At 41.7% G+C, this 17,126-nt stretch overlaps 1 protein-coding gene across 1 annotated transcript; it reads left to right on the top strand.

The window, feature by feature from the left end:
• Positions 1-1,467: 1,467 nt before the first annotated feature.
• LOC149320665 (uncharacterized) lies at positions 1,468-17,006 on the top strand. Its single transcript, XM_089504036.1, has 7 exons — positions 1,468-1,623; positions 2,082-2,221; positions 3,426-4,012; positions 6,928-7,039; positions 8,620-8,696; positions 10,289-10,415; positions 13,226-17,006. The coding sequence occupies exons 3-7, from the start codon at positions 3,596-3,598 to the stop codon at positions 14,596-14,598; spliced, it is 2,106 nt and encodes a 701-aa protein (XP_089360162.1). The 5' UTR covers positions 1,468-1,623; positions 2,082-2,221; positions 3,426-3,595; the 3' UTR covers positions 14,599-17,006.
• The last annotated feature ends 120 nt before the right edge of the window (positions 17,007-17,126 follow it).

Below are 17,126 nucleotides of genomic sequence, written 5' to 3'. Positions count from 1 at the left end.
TACAGTATGTATGTATGTATAGAACACACACACACATATACACCCAACTCTCTTGCGTGCCAGCATTCTCTGAAGATAATAATAATAATAATAATAATAATAATTCTTGTTAGATTTCTGTTAGATAAATCTGTTAGATTTCTAACTCTGGGAATTCACCCAGTATTTTCTTACACTTATTTACAGCAAATGTATTGAAGTCCAGTGTGGGATCTTGACTACCTCTCCTTTCTCTTTCTTTTGTATAACAAAATCCCAAGAGGTTGTGGTCACTTTTGCCTAAAGTTCCTACTACTTTAATCATATTTACCAATTCCTCCCCGTTGGTAAGGGTTCGGACAGTTGATCCCCTTGTGATCGCTTTCATTGTTTGGAAAAAGACATTTATCAGCAAGGCAAGTGAGGAATTTGTCAGGACTTTCAGAGTTTGTCGGAGTTTTGACTCCCAAGATATATCGAGATAAGTGAAGTTTACAATGATGCTTGGACATCACACAAGTCTTCAGTCAGTTTGAGACGGCTTTAACTGTGCTGGCTTAATGCTAGCGAATTCTGGGAACCCTAGTTTTGTGAGACGTTTAGCCTTCTCTGTCAGAGAGCTCTGGTGCCACAATAAACTACAGTTTCCAAGATTCCCTAGCACTGAGCCAGGGCAGTTAAAGTGGTCTCAAACTGGATTGTTTCTGAAGTTTGTTTTGGACCTTAGTTGCTTTAAATTCTGATAGTACTGATCAGGTAGCTATGATTTATTTAGATTCTGGGAATACCTTTGATAAAATGCACTGTTAAGAGGTGATATGATAGCCCTGTTTAAGTATTTGAAGGGGTGTCATATTGAGGAGGGAGCAAGCTTGTTTTCTGCTGCTCCAGAGACTAGGCCCCAAAACAATGGATGCAAGCTCCAGAAAGAGAGATTCCACCTCAACATTAGGAGGAACCTCCTGACAGAAAGGGCTGTTGGACAGTGGAACAAACTCCTTCCTCAGAGAGCGGTGGAGTCTCCCTCCTTGGAGGCCTTGAAGCAGAGGCTGGGTGCCCATCTGTCAGAGGGGTGTTTTGACTGTCAGTTCCTGCATGGCAGAATGGGGTTGCATTGGATGGCCCTCAGGGATTCTTTTAACTCTATGATTCTATGAAGTCCAAAACTACTAGAAGGCCAGAGTTTGGGAACTACCAGATGTTTTGGACTTCAGCTCCCAGAATGCCTGGCTGTTGGGCCAAACTGGCTGAGGCTTCTGGGAATTGAAGTCCAAAACATGGAACAGTAAAAAGCCACCTCAGGGTTAAAGTCAGCGAGTCTCAGTTCCTAGAGTGGCAGTGTTGTCTCCGATTTCCCCCACTTCCGGCCTCTTTCCCTCACCGGAAGTCCTGGAAGCCACGCCTCCTGGCCCACCGCCTCCTGCTTCCAAGGAGTTTGAGGACTAGCAGCGGCTGGGCTCCAGAGCTAGGAAAGGCGAGGCAAGGCAAGGCAAAGCAAAGCAAGCAAGCCATTTCCCACTTACGGCAACCCTTAGGCAAAACTATCACAGGTGTTTAGGGGGCTGAGAGTGTGTGACTTACTCATTGCACGCGTGTGTGTTGTTGTGTGCCTTCAAGTCGTTTCCCACTTATGGTGAGCCTAAGGTAAAACTATCACAGTTTTTGGGGGGCTTAAGAGCGTGTGACTTGTTCAATGTATGTATATATATGTCTGTGTGTGTGTGATATCTATGTGTGTTGTTGTTGTTGTTCTGAACCTTCAGGTCGTTTCCCACTTAATAGTAACCCTAAGTTTTGGGGGGGCTGAGAGTGTGTGACTTTCTCAGTGTGTGTGCATGCATATTTATATACTTATATGTGTATATGTTGTTGTGTGGCTTCAAGTCATTTCCCACTTATGGTAACCCTAAGGTAAAACTGTCACAGGTGTTTGGGGGAATGAGAATATGTGACTTGCCCAATGTATGTATATATATATATGTGTGTGTGTGTGTGTGTGTGTGTGTGTTTATATATACAGTATGTTATTGTGTGCCTTCACATCGTTTTCAACTTATGTTGACCCCAAGGCTACCCTATAATGTTTTTTTCCCCTTGTCCAGATTTGTCCAGTTGGCCATTGCCTTTCCCTGAGGCTGAGAGAGTGTCACCCAGTGAGTTTCCATGGATGAGCTGGAAATCTAACCCTGGTCTCCAGAGTCATAGTCCAACACTCAAACCACTGCACCAAACTGGCTTTCATGTATGTATACAAAGAAAGAGCGATTGTGTGTGAGTGTATATCTATATCTATATATCTATATCTATATATAGAGAGATAGTTGTGTACCTTAGTTGTTTCTGACTAAGGCATTGAAGTAATCAAACCATTTCCTGTACCTTGGCTCAAACACTGATCAGAATGGAAACTGCAGTCAAGAAATAAGAAGACTAGGAATGGGAAGGGCAGCTATGAAAGAACAGGAAAAGATCCTAAAGAGTGTAAATATACAAATGAACATGAACGTGAGGATCCTCCAAGCCGCTGTATTTCCCCATCACCATGTACAGATGCAAGAGCTGGACAGTGAAGAAAGTAGATAGGGGGGAAAACAGTTCATTTGAGCTGTGGTCTAGAGAAGAGTGCTGAGATCCCATGGATGGCCAAAAGGACAAACAAATGGGTCCTAGAGCAGATCAAGAAAGAAATCTCCCTGGAAGCCAAGATGACTATATGGTGGTATATGGAGCACATCATGAGAAGGCAGGACTCACTGCAAAAGACAATGATGCTGGGGAAGGTGGAGGGAAGTAGGAAGAGAGGAAGACCACACACCAGATGAATCTGCAGGTCCTGAGCAGAGAATAGGGGGTCTCATTCACAGGGTCACCATGAGTCAGGGCCTAGAGTTAACAACAAGAACAACAAGGTGAACCTACCACAAGGTTTTCTGAGGCTAAGACTGTGGTCTGATTTGCACTGCAGAAATAATGCAGTTTGACACTGCTTTAACTGCCGTGGCTCAGTGCTATAGAATGCTGGGTTTTGTAGTTTTGTGAGATATTTTAGCCTCCTCTGTTGGAGAACTCTGGTCCCACAACAAACTACAAACCCCTGAGGCATGACAGTTACAGCAGGGTCAATCTGCATTATTTCTGCAGTGCAAATTAGACCTCGAATATGGTGAGATTTAACAACAAGCAAGAGCCACTCTCTGGTCTGTCAAAATGCCCACATTTATTTTGTAATGTGTTAGTTTCTCCCCACACACACACACTATCTCAGGGTCCAGAATCCAGCCGCACAAATGTTTGGGGCCCAAGGGTCTAGCTCCTACCTCATCTTCCCATACCTGGATCTAGAAGAGCTCTGGTTTGAGGTATGGGAACTGTTAGTGGCAGTGCTCTAGGCCTTCACCTCAGCAATATTGTCTTTTGATTTTGATATTCATCTGATTTTCTTACAGGAAGAAGCTTTCTTAAGGCATCTTTCCTTTTGGAGATAAAACAATTGGAGACGGAAGTGCTTGTGTTCTCTGCAATATATGATCCTAAGGCAACAACTCCCTTTGCCTTAAGAAAGAAATTGGCAGGCCTGCAAAGAGATTCTTTGAACCCCTTTAGAGGCTGAGTGGAGATGAAAGAGCCAGAGCCAGCTGGTCCTAAAGCCCAAAGGGGAGGCCATGATGCCATTGGCCCTGGGAACAATGGAGCCTTCTGGGAAAGAACAGGCCAGAAGGACCTGACCAAGGACATTGGCAGCTCTGAGGTCCAGCGCCAGCGCTTCAGGGATTTCTGCTACCAGGATGCCAAAGGACCCCGGGAGGTTTGTAGGCAAATTCACAACCTTTGCCAGCAATGGCTCAAGCCAGAGAAGCACACAAAGACTCAGATGCTGGACCTGGTGATCTTGGAGCAGTTCCTGGCTGTCCTTCCCCCGGAGATGGAGAGCTGGGTTCGAGAGTGTGGGGCAGAGACCAGTTCCCAGGCTGTGGCCCTGGCAGAGGGTTTCCTCCTGAGCCAGGCAGAGGAGGAGAAGCAGATGGAGGAAGAGGTGAGAGCATTTGGTTGTGATCATTCCAAGGAGCAGCAAATGTGGTGAAATATGCCTTAAATTTTGCAGCTGGTTGTTGGACTGTTTTCTAGAAATCACTCAAAACAGGTGATGTTCTGGTGAATTTTGTGTAAGGCACTATGTGAGGTTGACAAGCTGAAGTGTATCCAGAGGAGGGTGAAGGGTCTGGAAACCATGCCCTATGAGGAACAGTTTAGGGAGATGGGTATGTTTAGCCTGGATAAGAGACAGTTAAGAGGTGATATGATAGCCTTCTTTAAATATTTGAAGGGATATCATATTGAGGATGGAGCAAGCTTTTTTTCTGCTGCTCCAGAGAACAGGACACCGAACAATGGATAGAAGCTACAGCAAAAGAGATGCCACCTCAACAATAGGAAGACCTGACAGTAAGAGCTGTTCAATAGTGGAATAGGCTGCCTCAGAGATTGGTGGAATCTCCTTCTTTTGAGGTTTTTAAACAAAGACTGGATGGCCATCTGTTGGGGATATTTTGACTGTATATTCCTGCATGGCAGGTGGAGGTTGGACTCGATGGCCCTTGGGATTTCCTTCAGCTCCTTGGGGCCTCTTTCAACTCTATATTTCCAAGTTTCTTGTAGAAACAGAGGCACTCCTCTCTCCTCACAGAAGCAGAAAGAGACCATTTCTAGCCACACAAATCACTTGGTTAATTAATGGATGTCCAAGAAGGGCAGAAAGTGTCCTTTCACTTTTGTGAAGAGGGGAGAGGGGTTCAGCAGGCAGAGCAGTTATGTTGGCAAATTCCTCTGTTTGATCTCTTGAGTTCAGCTGGCATGATAGAGTTATGCCACATAAGAGCAGTTCAGCTGGCATGAGAGGTTTCTGCATTGTCTTAATCCCCGAGAGCCAGTGCATTGCTAAGGTAAGATTCCACTGGTATTTTTATGTTCTTTTAAATATCCTTAACTGTCCTTTAAAAAAAAGAACCTTTGTTTATAACTAGTTAAAATGCTTGAACAAATACAAACCTTCTGTTGAAAAGACAGTAGTATCAGTACTATGCAGGCATCTATAAGAAAGGTATTCCAGAATTCATAGACACAGATGTGTTAGTCTGAATACTTTTATTCAAGGGAATCTTGTAGCACCTTTGAGACTATTCCAAAACACACTGCAGAAATAATTCAGTTGGCGACTGCTTTAACTGCCCTAACTGTTAGAGAAAAAGATCTTTGGGATGGTTGATGTCTCTTGTTACTGGTGGTTCTGGACTGGTACCAACTGGAACAGATGCAGTCTTCTCAGCTACTCAATATCAAAGTAACTTCCACACAGATTTTCACTCAAATGAGGGTTTATTAACTTTGTTGCTATTTACACAATGCACAGCAAGCTACTATACATCTATTCTCTTTCAGAGTCCATGCTAGAAGCTCGAATGTGACATCAGTCTTTGTTCTCTCACAAGATCATCTTTCCACCAAGTGGACACACCTCTTTCCCATGAAGTCACCACACTACACAAAACCATAACAATAATACATTTTGTTTATATTATGTCTCAGGCAATGTCCTTGAAGACTTGTTCTTCCAGGCCTAGGCTTTCTGGCCTGCAACAGGAACCATTTTAAACCTTAGTTAACCATTGACACATCTGAACATTTTCAATACAATTTAGAAATATATTTTAACACTAACTCAATGCTAGGGAATTTTGGAAACTATTTTCTGAGACATTTAGCCTTCTCTGTCAGAGAGCTCTGGTGCCACAACAAACTATAGTTCTCAGAATTCCCTAGCACTGAACCAGGGCAGTTAAAGTGGTCTCAGACAGATTGGATTATTTCTGCGGTGTGTTTTGCACCACTAACTGTGTGAAAGAGGTGGCCAGTTTAATATATCTCTTTTCTGCTTGGAACCCTTCACGCACCATATTTCAAAACTCCCTCCACCATTCATATGATCATCCACTCAGCCTCGCCCTAGGCAACATCTTTCCTCCTACCTTTGTCCCTCCTATCCTTAAAACTGAACTTGTCACCTCATCACCATACCCACATGTTTTTCATTTGTAGGGTTGTTCACACAATCTGATTATAAAGATCTTTCCTGGGCACCAATTGTATTCCATCCATCAGAGGAATAGACCAAGTCTACAAAAGCTTAGGCTACAGCATCTTTCACACAGTTAGTCTCAAAGGTGCTACAAGATCCTTTTGCATAAAAGGATTCCAGAGTCAGTCTGCCACAACAGAAGGGACCCTCTCTTTTGTATGTACAAAATACACTTCTCCCACTGATGATGCTCAGTGAAAGGCTTAATCATCTTAATGCATGCAGTAGATTCTTGTGGCAGAGGAGGATCTGCAGGTGTTTGGGTTCCATTCAATGAGACCTTAAATGGTAGACATCAGTACCTTAAAAGGTTATCCAGGAGTAGCCGTGTTCGTCATATAGCACAATACAATAATGTCCATAATCCACAAACCAGTGATACCTTTTTTGGGCCAACCAAAATGCACAAAATACATGTCACAAGCTTTTGAAGCTCCACTGGCAGCTTCATCAGGCAAAGAAGTTAAAAATAATATAAGAGAAAAAAATATATGATGACGTTAGTCACAGTCCTACATTTTGTGAAGTTGTTGTTGCTCTCACTTAATATGATATGGAGGGATATCCATGCAGACAGGCCACTCCTCCCTCTGGCCATGTAGGTACAGACTTTAAGCATCTTAAAGTCCAGGAAGTAAAATATAAATGCTATTAGCAATACAAAAAGATACTTCAGATAATTCAGTACCTTGAATTAGGCTCAGCACAAATAGTGTAATGTTTTCAGCAAATTACTGCCATTGGCCAGGACTGTTCCAAGACTGTTCGTTTCCTTTCCTCACTGCTCTTTTCCTTGCCCTTCTGCTTCATTTCAGATGAAGATGGAGTTAGGCAAAGCAGCCACTGTATTGCTTAAGGCAGAGGAGACCCAGCAGCAGACAAAGAGATGGCTCATGGAGGAAGATGACAAAGGTGCTACCTCTCTTGGTATGGAATTATGGATTCTCCTCCGCTGGCCTTGCTCTCTTGAGAATATTTCTGGAATTTTTGTGGTGCTCTCATATTCACATTGACTTAAGGAAAAGAGCCAGCGGGGGTTAGTGGTTTGAGTGTTGTACTAAGGTTTTGAGGAGGGTTTGAATTTCCACTCAGCCGTGTAAACCTGCTGGGGGACCTTGGGCAAGTCTCACTTTCTTACCCTCAGAGGATGACAAGGGCAAAACTCCTCTGAAGAAATTTTGTCTAGAACACCTTTTGATTAGGATTGCTGTAAGTCAACAACAACTTGAAAACACATCAACATTTGGGGAAAAGATGCTTCTCTTGGGCTTTTGAACACATGAAATCAGCATTTGTTTCCAACTCTTAAAGACATTACAGAAGTCCAAGCTGAGAACTGAGAAATGTATAGAAAGGCTTCATGAAGCTATTTCCGCCTTACACACCTTACTGTTCACTTCTTGTTTGTTTCTTGACACTGGGACCACAGAATCATAGGAGTTGGAAGGGGACCTTTTAGTCCAGGTAGTCTCACTCATCTATTAGAAGAAATTCAGAAGCAGAGACTCCCCTTCAGGTTGTTACTTTAGAAGACCTCCAAGTGTGAAGAAGGGCTGCTTATATACAGTGTGTGTGTGTGTTATTTTTAAAAAGCAAACCCTGATCTTTGTTATTTTATATAAGGGACACCATTTTACTATGTCTTTGTATATAATGGGATTTGAGCATCTATAGATCTTGGTATCCATGGTGGGTCCTGGAACGAAACCCCAGCGGATACCAAGGACTCACTGTATAAATCTTTATGGGATCCCAGAAGAGCAGAGGGAGCAGAAACAACAACTGTGGCAGAATAGGCCCTCCTTCTCCTACCTTGCAAACCTTCTTTCCCCCAATAACATGTTGGCCATCAGCTGTCAGGCTTCTCCTCCTCCTTCTCTTGCTATTGTTGTGGCTGGTTTGAGCACATGGGTGGTTGACTGGGTTGAGCACATGGGTAGTTGACTGGGTTGAGCACATGGGTGGCAGAGGCATCAGCTGTGGGAAGATTGGGGCCTGAGCACATTGAAGCCAGCACAGTGAGGTATCCTTGTGCAAGATATCAGAGGGCCAGACCACTTGAAGAATAAATGTATTACCCCAATAGGATGCAAGTGTTTCTTAATTTTGTTTGTATGATCTCTCTCCTCTTAAGATTTAAATTTTTGGACGAAGTGCCTCTGGTAGCAAATGGAATCTAGTCCAGGAATTTTATTTCTTTCTTTCATGGCCTTGCATTTCATTTCTGTGCTGCCCAGAAAGGGACCCAAGGCAGCTCATAAATAAAAACATAAAAGCATCTTTACAATAAAAAATTAAAAGACAATTAAAATCAACTAATTAAAATCAACTAATTAAAAACAGTTTAAAATTACATCAACATACAAAAATTAAAAACATTATGAAAAGACACTCCCTGTGTAAAAACCTCCCTGACATAATTATACATTAAAAGCTTGCTTGAATAAAAATGTTTTTGCAGTGGTACTGCAGTGTACAGTATCCAATTATCTCTTTCTCCCTCACAGGCGAGAGACTAAACCTCTGGCCTTGTCCAAGGACTTCTCCTGTTGCAATGGACATGGTTGCAGCCCAACCAGATCAGGTAGGAATAGATCAATGGGAGCAGAGTTCTATTAGAGCTGGGTAGAGGAGGGAACTCTAGATATCTTGGTTATGAACAGAGATGTGAAATGAAAAATTTACCTATATTTTTTTCTCTGTATGTTTATCCATAGCTGTCTGGGCTTTTCAACTGTAATGAATCATGTTTGATGGGCTAAATATAGGATATGATGATCTAATTATTCTTCTAAGGAGACAAGCTTCATGCTCAGAGGAACAGACTGACAAATGAATGCACTGCTAAACTTGTTTCTGTTATGCAAAATCACTTGCTACTCTGTCAGTCACAAGTACAAGTAATCAAGACAAATTGTGGCAAGTTACCTGTACTGGGGTGCAGTGGCTTACTGGTTAAAATGCCAGTTGTGATTATTGGAAGATCAGAAGGTTGGCAGTTCAAGACCTGGGTATTGCCTGATGGGGTGAGCGTTTGTCACTAATCTCAGCTTCTGCCAACCTAGCAGTTTGAAAGCATGCAAAGGCAAGTAGATAGATAGGCATAATTCTCAGTGGGAAGGTATTTGATGTAGTCATGCTGGCCACATGACCACCAGAGCAGTCCTCGGTCAATGCTGGCTCTTCAGCTTAGAAACAGAGATGAGCACCGCCCCCTATAGTCGGTAACGACTAGACATTCATGTCAAGGGACTATCTTTACCTTTTACCTGTGTCCAGAGACTCACCTATATCCTTTAGTGGAAAAAAACACTCTAATAGTTGTACTGAATCAAAACTGTTGATATAGGATAGATTACATACAGCTCTCTTTAGGTTGTTGTTGTTGTGTGCCTTCAAGTAGTTTCTGACTTATGGTGACCCTAAGGTGACCCTATCACAGGGTTTTCTCAGCAAGATTTGTTCAGAGGAAGGTTGTCTTTGCCTTCCTCTGAGGCTGAAGGAATGTGGCTCACCCAGTGGTTTCTGTGGCTAAGTGGGGATTCTGATTGTGGTCTCCCAGAGTTCTATTTCAATGTGCTTATTTTCTGCTGCTCCAGAGAATCGGACCTGGATCAGTGGATTCAAGCTGCAGGAAAAGAGATTCTACCTAAACATTAGGAGAAACGTTCTAACAGTAGAAGCTGTTTGTGGAGATTTTTAAATAGAAGCTGGGTGGCCATCTGTCGGGACTACTTTAATGGTGTATTCTTTCAGGGCAGCGGGTTGGATTGGAGGGGTCTATTCCAGCTCTATGATTCAATGAATATCCACATTCTTCAGCACTGCCTGTGTTGAGTAGGGTTGATGGATGTTGCAGTCCAGTAACATGTGGTAGCCCTCACAGTTCTCCCCCTTGATGTAGAGAAAGCTGTCAAGCCTCCTGAGGCTTTTGTTTGCCTTCTTCATCTTTTCCTGCTCTCTAAGTTGCTAGTTGTGATTGGGATGACCAAAACGGGACATATTATTACAGAGGTGGATTGTGACCTGGATATAATATTGGGAGTTTTGTTAGCAATTCCTTTTGTCATTATCTTTCACATTGATTTTGCTTTGACAGTCACCCAGGAAACCTTGGACTCTGGAAGAGAACTCACAATCACACAATAGTGTGATAATTATTTGTTCTTGTTTCAGGATTTGATGGCCTTTGAAGAGGTTGCTGTGCGTTTCACAGAGGAGGAGTGGGCTCTGCTGGACCCATGCCAGAGGGCTCTACACAGGGAGATCATGGAGGAGACTTGTGGGATAGTGGCCTCTCTGGGTAAGGTTCGCTCTGTGCTTTGGCTGAAAGATCCTAGAACCAGGAATTGCTGGTATTGTTGGATTGTATCAGTTTTGGGGAATTATACCATGTTGGACATGCTAGAGGCAGCTGAAGGCCTGGGAGGGCAGGGGAGGAAGTCCTGCCCCGAAAGTCCCGCCCCCGGCACCGAATAACACCTGGTGCCACAAGACCTGTTAGTTTGAGCACTCAGCCCCTAAAAGGTTCTCCATCGTTGCACTATAATAATACTATACTGGCTGCCAGTCAGTTACTATCAGTAGTGCCTCTAGTTTAACATGCAGTGTTAAAAGGACTGTTTTTTCCCAGTCCTTTTAACTGTCTAATTTTAGAATTATTTGTTTTAAAATATTTTCGATCCCTGGTTCTCTTAATATATACCATTGCTATGAGTTTTATTTACCACATAAATAATCTTTAATTCACACAAGTTTTTAATCTGTCTTTTTCTAATAATACATTTTAAATTGTCATTATCAAGAAGTTTTATTAAGAGTGGGCAATGCTGAAATACATTATTGCTTTAGTACAAAGTTTTGTTTTGTTTTTAAAGAAAAGAGCCTGATCATGCTGCCTTGCATGTCTCTGGATATATATCTCAGTAGAATTATTAAAAAAAACTTTGTTCAACTCTTGTCTATGGCTTACTATTAATTATAATGCCCCATAAAGTTTAATATTTTGAATGCATTTGGGCAAATTGTCAGGGAGACATGAACATATGAGGAATATTTCAGTTATTTTCTCTCCCTGGCATTGTATTATAAACACTGTTTCCATAATGGCAATATTTTGTGGTTTATATTTGTATATGATACTAATTTTAGTAATATTAAAAATCATTATCTTTATACAGAAGCTGTTAATTTGATTTTAAAGGACTGGGGTCAAAGGACTAATGCAGTAAATGTTCTCTCGTTAATACTTTGCTTCGAATCTGGTGTGGGATCATGACTGCCATAGGCCAACTTGAGGAGAACACAACCTTTGCTTAAGGAAGGCAAAAGGGATCGGGGGGTTGGGTAGGGATTAATTTTGTATTTTATTGTATTTAAAATTTATTTATACTGTTGTAACCTGCCCAGATTCTTTGTGATTGGGCAGGCTATAAATAAATCTTATTAGTAGTAATTATTATTTTCCCAGCCTTAGTTCATAACTCTGAGCTTACCATATATATTTGTTCATTCTAAAGGTTGAAATCCTCCTTCCATTTTGAATTATTCATCTTAGGCTGCGTTGAAACCTTTTTGTCTGATACCTATTGATAAATAGAGGGCTGTGCAGTCTTTAGAACAATTTCATCCTTCCCTTAACTGCCCACTCCATCTCCAATTTCTTTCTTTGGAATGTAGGGACTGACTCACAGATTCAAAGTGGAGTTGGACTCTAGGGGACATAGTTCAATCCCCTGCCAGTGCCAGAATCTGCAACTGCAACATCCCTAAGAGGTGGCCATCCAACCTTAAAAAACCTCAAACAAGAGAGTTCATCACCAACATAGAGTGGGCCCTTGGTATCTGCTGCGGTTTGGTTCCAGGAACAACCCCCCCCCCCCATGGATACCAAAATCTATGTATACTCAAGTCCCATTATATAGTAATGGGTAGTAGTAAAATAGTATCCCTTATATAAAATGGCAAGATGAAGGTTTGCTTTGGGGAATTAAAAAAATATTTGCAAGCTGTGGATGGTGGAATTAGTGGATGCAGAATCTGTGGATATGGAGGGCTGAATGTAGTCTGTTCCACTATCAAATGGCTCTGACCATAAATGTTGTTCCAGTGTTTAATTACTGTCAGCTCTCCATATCATATGGATTCAGCCATCCAAATATTTAAATAAAAATATTTAAAATATAGATAAATTTCAAAAAGCATATGTTGACTTTGTCATTTTATGTAAGGAACACCATTTTACTGTGCCATTGTACTTAATGATACTTGAGCATCTGTGGATTTTGGTATGCCCTGGAGGTCCTAGAACCAAACCCTAATGTATACCAAGGACCCAATAAATCTTCTGCATGATAGGCATTTGAAGACAGCTATCGTATGACTTCTCAGTACTTTCTTATCCAGACCAAACCAGTTCACTGAACTGATCTTCATAGTGCTTCAGTTGTAGACCCTTCACTATGTTGGCTGCCCTTCTGCAGAGCAGCTTAGTAAAGTCAATAAGAACAAGAATGGGCCACTAAAACAGAAGATAACAGTGGTAATGGTGGAAGTTTCTTCTATTTCCTCTCCTGCTGATGGGATGGTTTATCAGAATGGCCTGTGAGGGAAAGAGTGGTCCTGTCCCACATTGGAGGGTTGCAGTTAACAAAGTCAAAGTATTCTTTATTGAATAAGTTTCTAGACCATTTCAAAGTAGCCAAAGCTAGCAAACAGCTAAACTAATAAAATCTCAGAAATTATATATAATTAAAACAAATAATCATAAAAGGTAATTCTTCTGTGCAAGATGAAACTATATTAATCCTTGTTCTATTTCTTGATTTCTCTTAAGGTAGCTGCTTTGACAGCAAAAAGGGCAATCCTACAAGTCACAAAGGGGTTGGCCCCTTGCAACAGGCATAAAGCTAGCAATGCAATAAATAAAGTGATAGACCTTCAACTTTGGAAGCCCCACAAATACAAAATCTGTCAGGAATAGGGATTCCTTGACATGGCAGTTACCAATGACAGTTCCCTTACCTGACTTTTTTAGTCTTACTGCAATTGAATTTGCTCTCTGATTTGAAACTTCATTCCTTTTGTATCATGTTCCTCTCTCTTTTTCTCCAGGTGCTCTGAGGAAGAGTGATACAAAGGATGAACAACAGAGCAGAAAAAGCACAGCAGAACAGAAGTGGATGAAGAAATCTGGGTTTTCTCAAAGTGTGCCTTCCCATGAAATCTCACAACTAGAAGAATGTTGTACAGGAAGAGAAAATAATATATTCCTATGTTGGACAAAAAACCTAACTGGTGTACCTGCAGGAGTACATGAACCAAAAGAGCTATTTAAAGACTCAGAATGTGAAAAGACTTTCAAGTGGAGGGTACATGCTGTTGTTCATCAACGAACTCAAACAGAAGGCAAATATTTCCCATGCTCAGTGTGTGGAAGGAGCTTCTGTCAATGCAACAGCTTTACTGAGCACCAAATAATCCATGTAGAAGACAAACCCTACAGATACTCAGACTGCAGAAAGAGCTTCATACAGGGTAATAGACTTACTGTCTATCAAACAGGTGACACGGGAGAGAAACCCTATAAATGCTTAGAGTGTGGAAGAAGCTTTAGACAGAATGATACACTTGTTGAGCATCAACTGACTCATGCAAGCAAGGAGTCATACAAATATGTGGAGTGTGGAAAGCAATTCAGAGAAAGCTGTAAATTTGCTGTTGATCAAAGAAACCACTCAGTAGAGAAACCCTATGAATGGACAGTCCATGGGCAAAGCTTCACACAAAACGATGGCCTTGCTGCCCATCAAAGAATCCATACAGGAGAAAGACTGTATAAATGCTCTGAGTGTAGAAATTGCTTCAGGCACAACAATATCCTTCCTAACCATCAAAGCAATACAGGAGAGCTACTGTACAAATGTTTACAGTGTTGTAACACATTAACAGAAACTGGGAGAGCCAATAAACCTGCTTCATTAGCTCCTCCCAGCGTGTCAAAAAAACGTAGATCTATAAGTTTAGCAACCAAAATGGAAATCATAAGAAGGGTGGAGGCTGGTGAAAGGAAAAGTCGAGTGGCACAGTCTTTGGGGCTGGCACAATCCACTTTAAAGACTATTTTAAACCAATCAGAAAAAATCAAGTCCTCTGTGCAAAACTGCAGTGATGTTACTATTGGTATATTAACACGCACACGACACAGTATCATTGAGAAAATGGAGAGACTACTGAGTGTTTGGGTAGATGATATGAGACAGCATCACATGCCAATCAGTCAGTTGGCAATACAACACAAAGCCTTAAGTCTCTTTCACCAGTTAAAGGCACAAGAAGAAGGCACTACAGAAACATTTGTGGCTTCCCGTGGGTGGTTCCACAAATTCAAGAAACGTGCCAGAATTCATAGTGTCCGCTTCTTGAGTGGAGGTACAAATGCTACAGTCCAGGCAGCTAAGAAATCCGCATCCACTTCAAAAGTATAGTGGAGGAAGAGTGATACCCTCTGAATTTGGTGTTTAGTGCAGATGAAACAGGGCTATTTTGGAAGGCTTTGCCCTCTTAAGGGTTCCCAACCTGGGGTGCCCACATCCCTAGGAAGTGCGAGACAGAATTTCAGGACATGTGACAAAGATTGGCTTGTTTCCCTTGAGTGATGAGTCAGGAGGTGTTTTTTATCTGAATAAAATGAATAAATGAATCATTTTTTCTGAATAAATTAGAATCTAATTACTCAATTCAGATTTGCATTTTATGCATTGAGTGAAAGCTTCATTTTTTAAAAGTTTAATTTGTTCACTCACAGTATTGTATGGGGTTCAAAAATTAGACTTATTCTTTTTTAAATGTGATATTACAGTTGGCCCTTCCTTATATGTGGGATCTGTTCTGGACCCCGCCGTGTAAGGGAAAAAATGTGTAAACTCAAGCCCCATTAAAATTAATGGGGCTTGTTCCCGCGGCTTGCCCCCAGCACATCAAGGGGTGCACCCCATTGCTTCTTCCGGGGCACGGGAGAAGTCTTTCTGGTGCGTCTTCCAGCATATGCTGAAAGATGTGTATGGCATGCCCGCATATGATGTGGGCGCACTGTACATTTGTAGGGAGGCAGTGTAATTTTGAACCACGGTTCTTCTGGTATCAGACTGTGCTCCAGGGAATTCACCAAACCTTGGCTCACTTCTTACCTGCATATTTGTAGAACTGATTTTCCCCACACCAAATATGTCATTGCTTCTACAACCAGAGGACCCCAAGGTGTTATAACAAGCTTATTTTGCAAAGTATTCTTTCAGCCAATTGATCACGGCAGAAGAAGACCAGCAGATGATTAGAGCAATAATCCATGAAGACATTTTGGAAAACTTACAACATAAAGCTATCAGTAGTATCAGAGACAGCCAGAAAGAAATGACATATCTGTGCCTTAATGGCAGTTGGTAGCGGTTGTGGAAAAGAACATGTTGGATTGGAACATGAGATTCCTGCAGTTAACACAGATGTTGCAGAAAAGACAAAAGCAGTTCTCTTTGACAAAGCTGGCCCAGGTAATGTCCAAGATTTGCCGGATGGCTGTGGTGAGTCTCTGATAAACAAGGAACGATGAGAGCTGATGGAGAAACCAGTGACTCAAGCAAATAAAGGCAGTTTAGCAATGAAGATGTTCTGGAGAGAGTGCTAACAACAAAGATATTGTCTGATTATTTGTTAGATTTCTCTTACCTTAGAGCATGGGTGACCAACTGTGGAAGGCTAGGGAGCTGCATTAGCCCCCTTGGAAACCGCCAAGGACACCCCCCCTTCATATCTGCTCCCACCAAATATATATACATTTGGCCCTCTGTATCCACAGATTCAACCATTTATGGTTTGAAAATATTTAAAATACAGTCAGCCCTCCACATTTGCAGATTTGATTATTCATGGATTTGATTAATATCTTGTAGCTAGGAATCTCAAGGTCCTCCAGCTCAACTGTGTGGGCAACATCTGTAGAAATCACACTAGAAGACCTAGAGGTTCTCAGAGAGATTATGGCGGAGTCCTGGAACCAAACATCAGGGGATACAAAAGGCCCACTGTAGACACACACACTTGCCCTCAAATGGTCTCTAGGGGCTAGGGGGCATATTCACCATGGTTTGGGGCCAGAAGCCTTTTTTAACAAGAGGATGTGAATACAGATTGCTTTCTGTTCACTTTGTGTTTTAAAAAAAAAAGTTATCTCCTAAGTCTAAATTGGCCAGGCGAGGCAAGGTACAAATACCACCTCTAGACCCAGAGGCCATTTTCGAATGGAAAAATATGTGGATTTAAAAAACAAACTAGAGAGCCATGGGAGCCACAAAATGGCCCTGGTTGCACATTGCTCATCTAACTCATGCCTTAGAGATTATGTCCAGAAAGTACCTTGATTTTGATCAGACTGTATAGTAAGGAAAACTCTACTTAGAGCTTTAGATTATTACAGTGAGATGCTGTGTCTGTAAAAAGATGTCAGATATCCCTGCAAGGGGTAGTGGATTGAGCGTTGAACTATGACTCAAGAGCAAGATTGAAATCCCTGTTTGACCAGGGAGATGCACTGGGTGACCTTGGGCAAGTTACACTCTCTCAGCCTCAGAGGATGGTAATGGCAACTCCCCTCTGGAGCAACTTACCAAGAAAACCCCCCATAAACTTACAGCGCTTTATAAATAAAGGTTAATAATAATAATAATAAATTGGTAGCAAATTGAAGGCACACGGCAACAACTACCCTTAGTTACCTTCTTTGGGGGAGGGGGGAACCTTCAAGTGATGTTTAGGAGGCTTGGGGTCTTTCTGTTTACTTACCCAAGGGTTTCTGGATGTGGTTGTTTCATTTCATATGTGTATTTTGTTTGAATAAAAAGTTGGCTGAAACACATGGTGCTGCTCTTCTTTTTTCCAGTGTGGGAACCTGTTTCATGCCATTTTTGCCCCTAGCGCCAAGCTTTTTATTAAAGATGTTAAAGAAGTATGGTAACTCAAC

The sequence above is a fragment of the Sceloporus occidentalis genome, unplaced genomic scaffold (genome assembly GCF_023333645.1).
Source record: "Sceloporus occidentalis isolate IW3139 unplaced genomic scaffold, rSceOcc1.0.p SCAF_1, whole genome shotgun sequence".
Lineage (NCBI taxonomy): Eukaryota > Metazoa > Chordata > Lepidosauria > Squamata > Phrynosomatidae > Sceloporus > Sceloporus occidentalis.
This window is presented reverse-complemented; position numbering and strand designations above follow the sequence as displayed.

Bases quoted from the DNA above. Each gene is read 5' to 3' on its own strand.
- LOC149320665 (XM_089504036.1), top strand. From the start codon at position 3,596: ATGAAAGAGCCAGAGCCAGCTGGTCCTAAAGCCCAAAGGGGAGGCCAT. The intron at 4,013-6,927 runs GTGAGAGCATTT...GCTTCATTTCAG, and splicing joins AGAAGCAGATGGAGGAAGAG to ATGAAGATGGAGTTAGGCAA. The intron at 10,416-13,225 runs GTAAGGTTCGCT...CTTTTTCTCCAG, and splicing joins TGGGATAGTGGCCTCTCTGG to GTGCTCTGAGGAAGAGTGAT.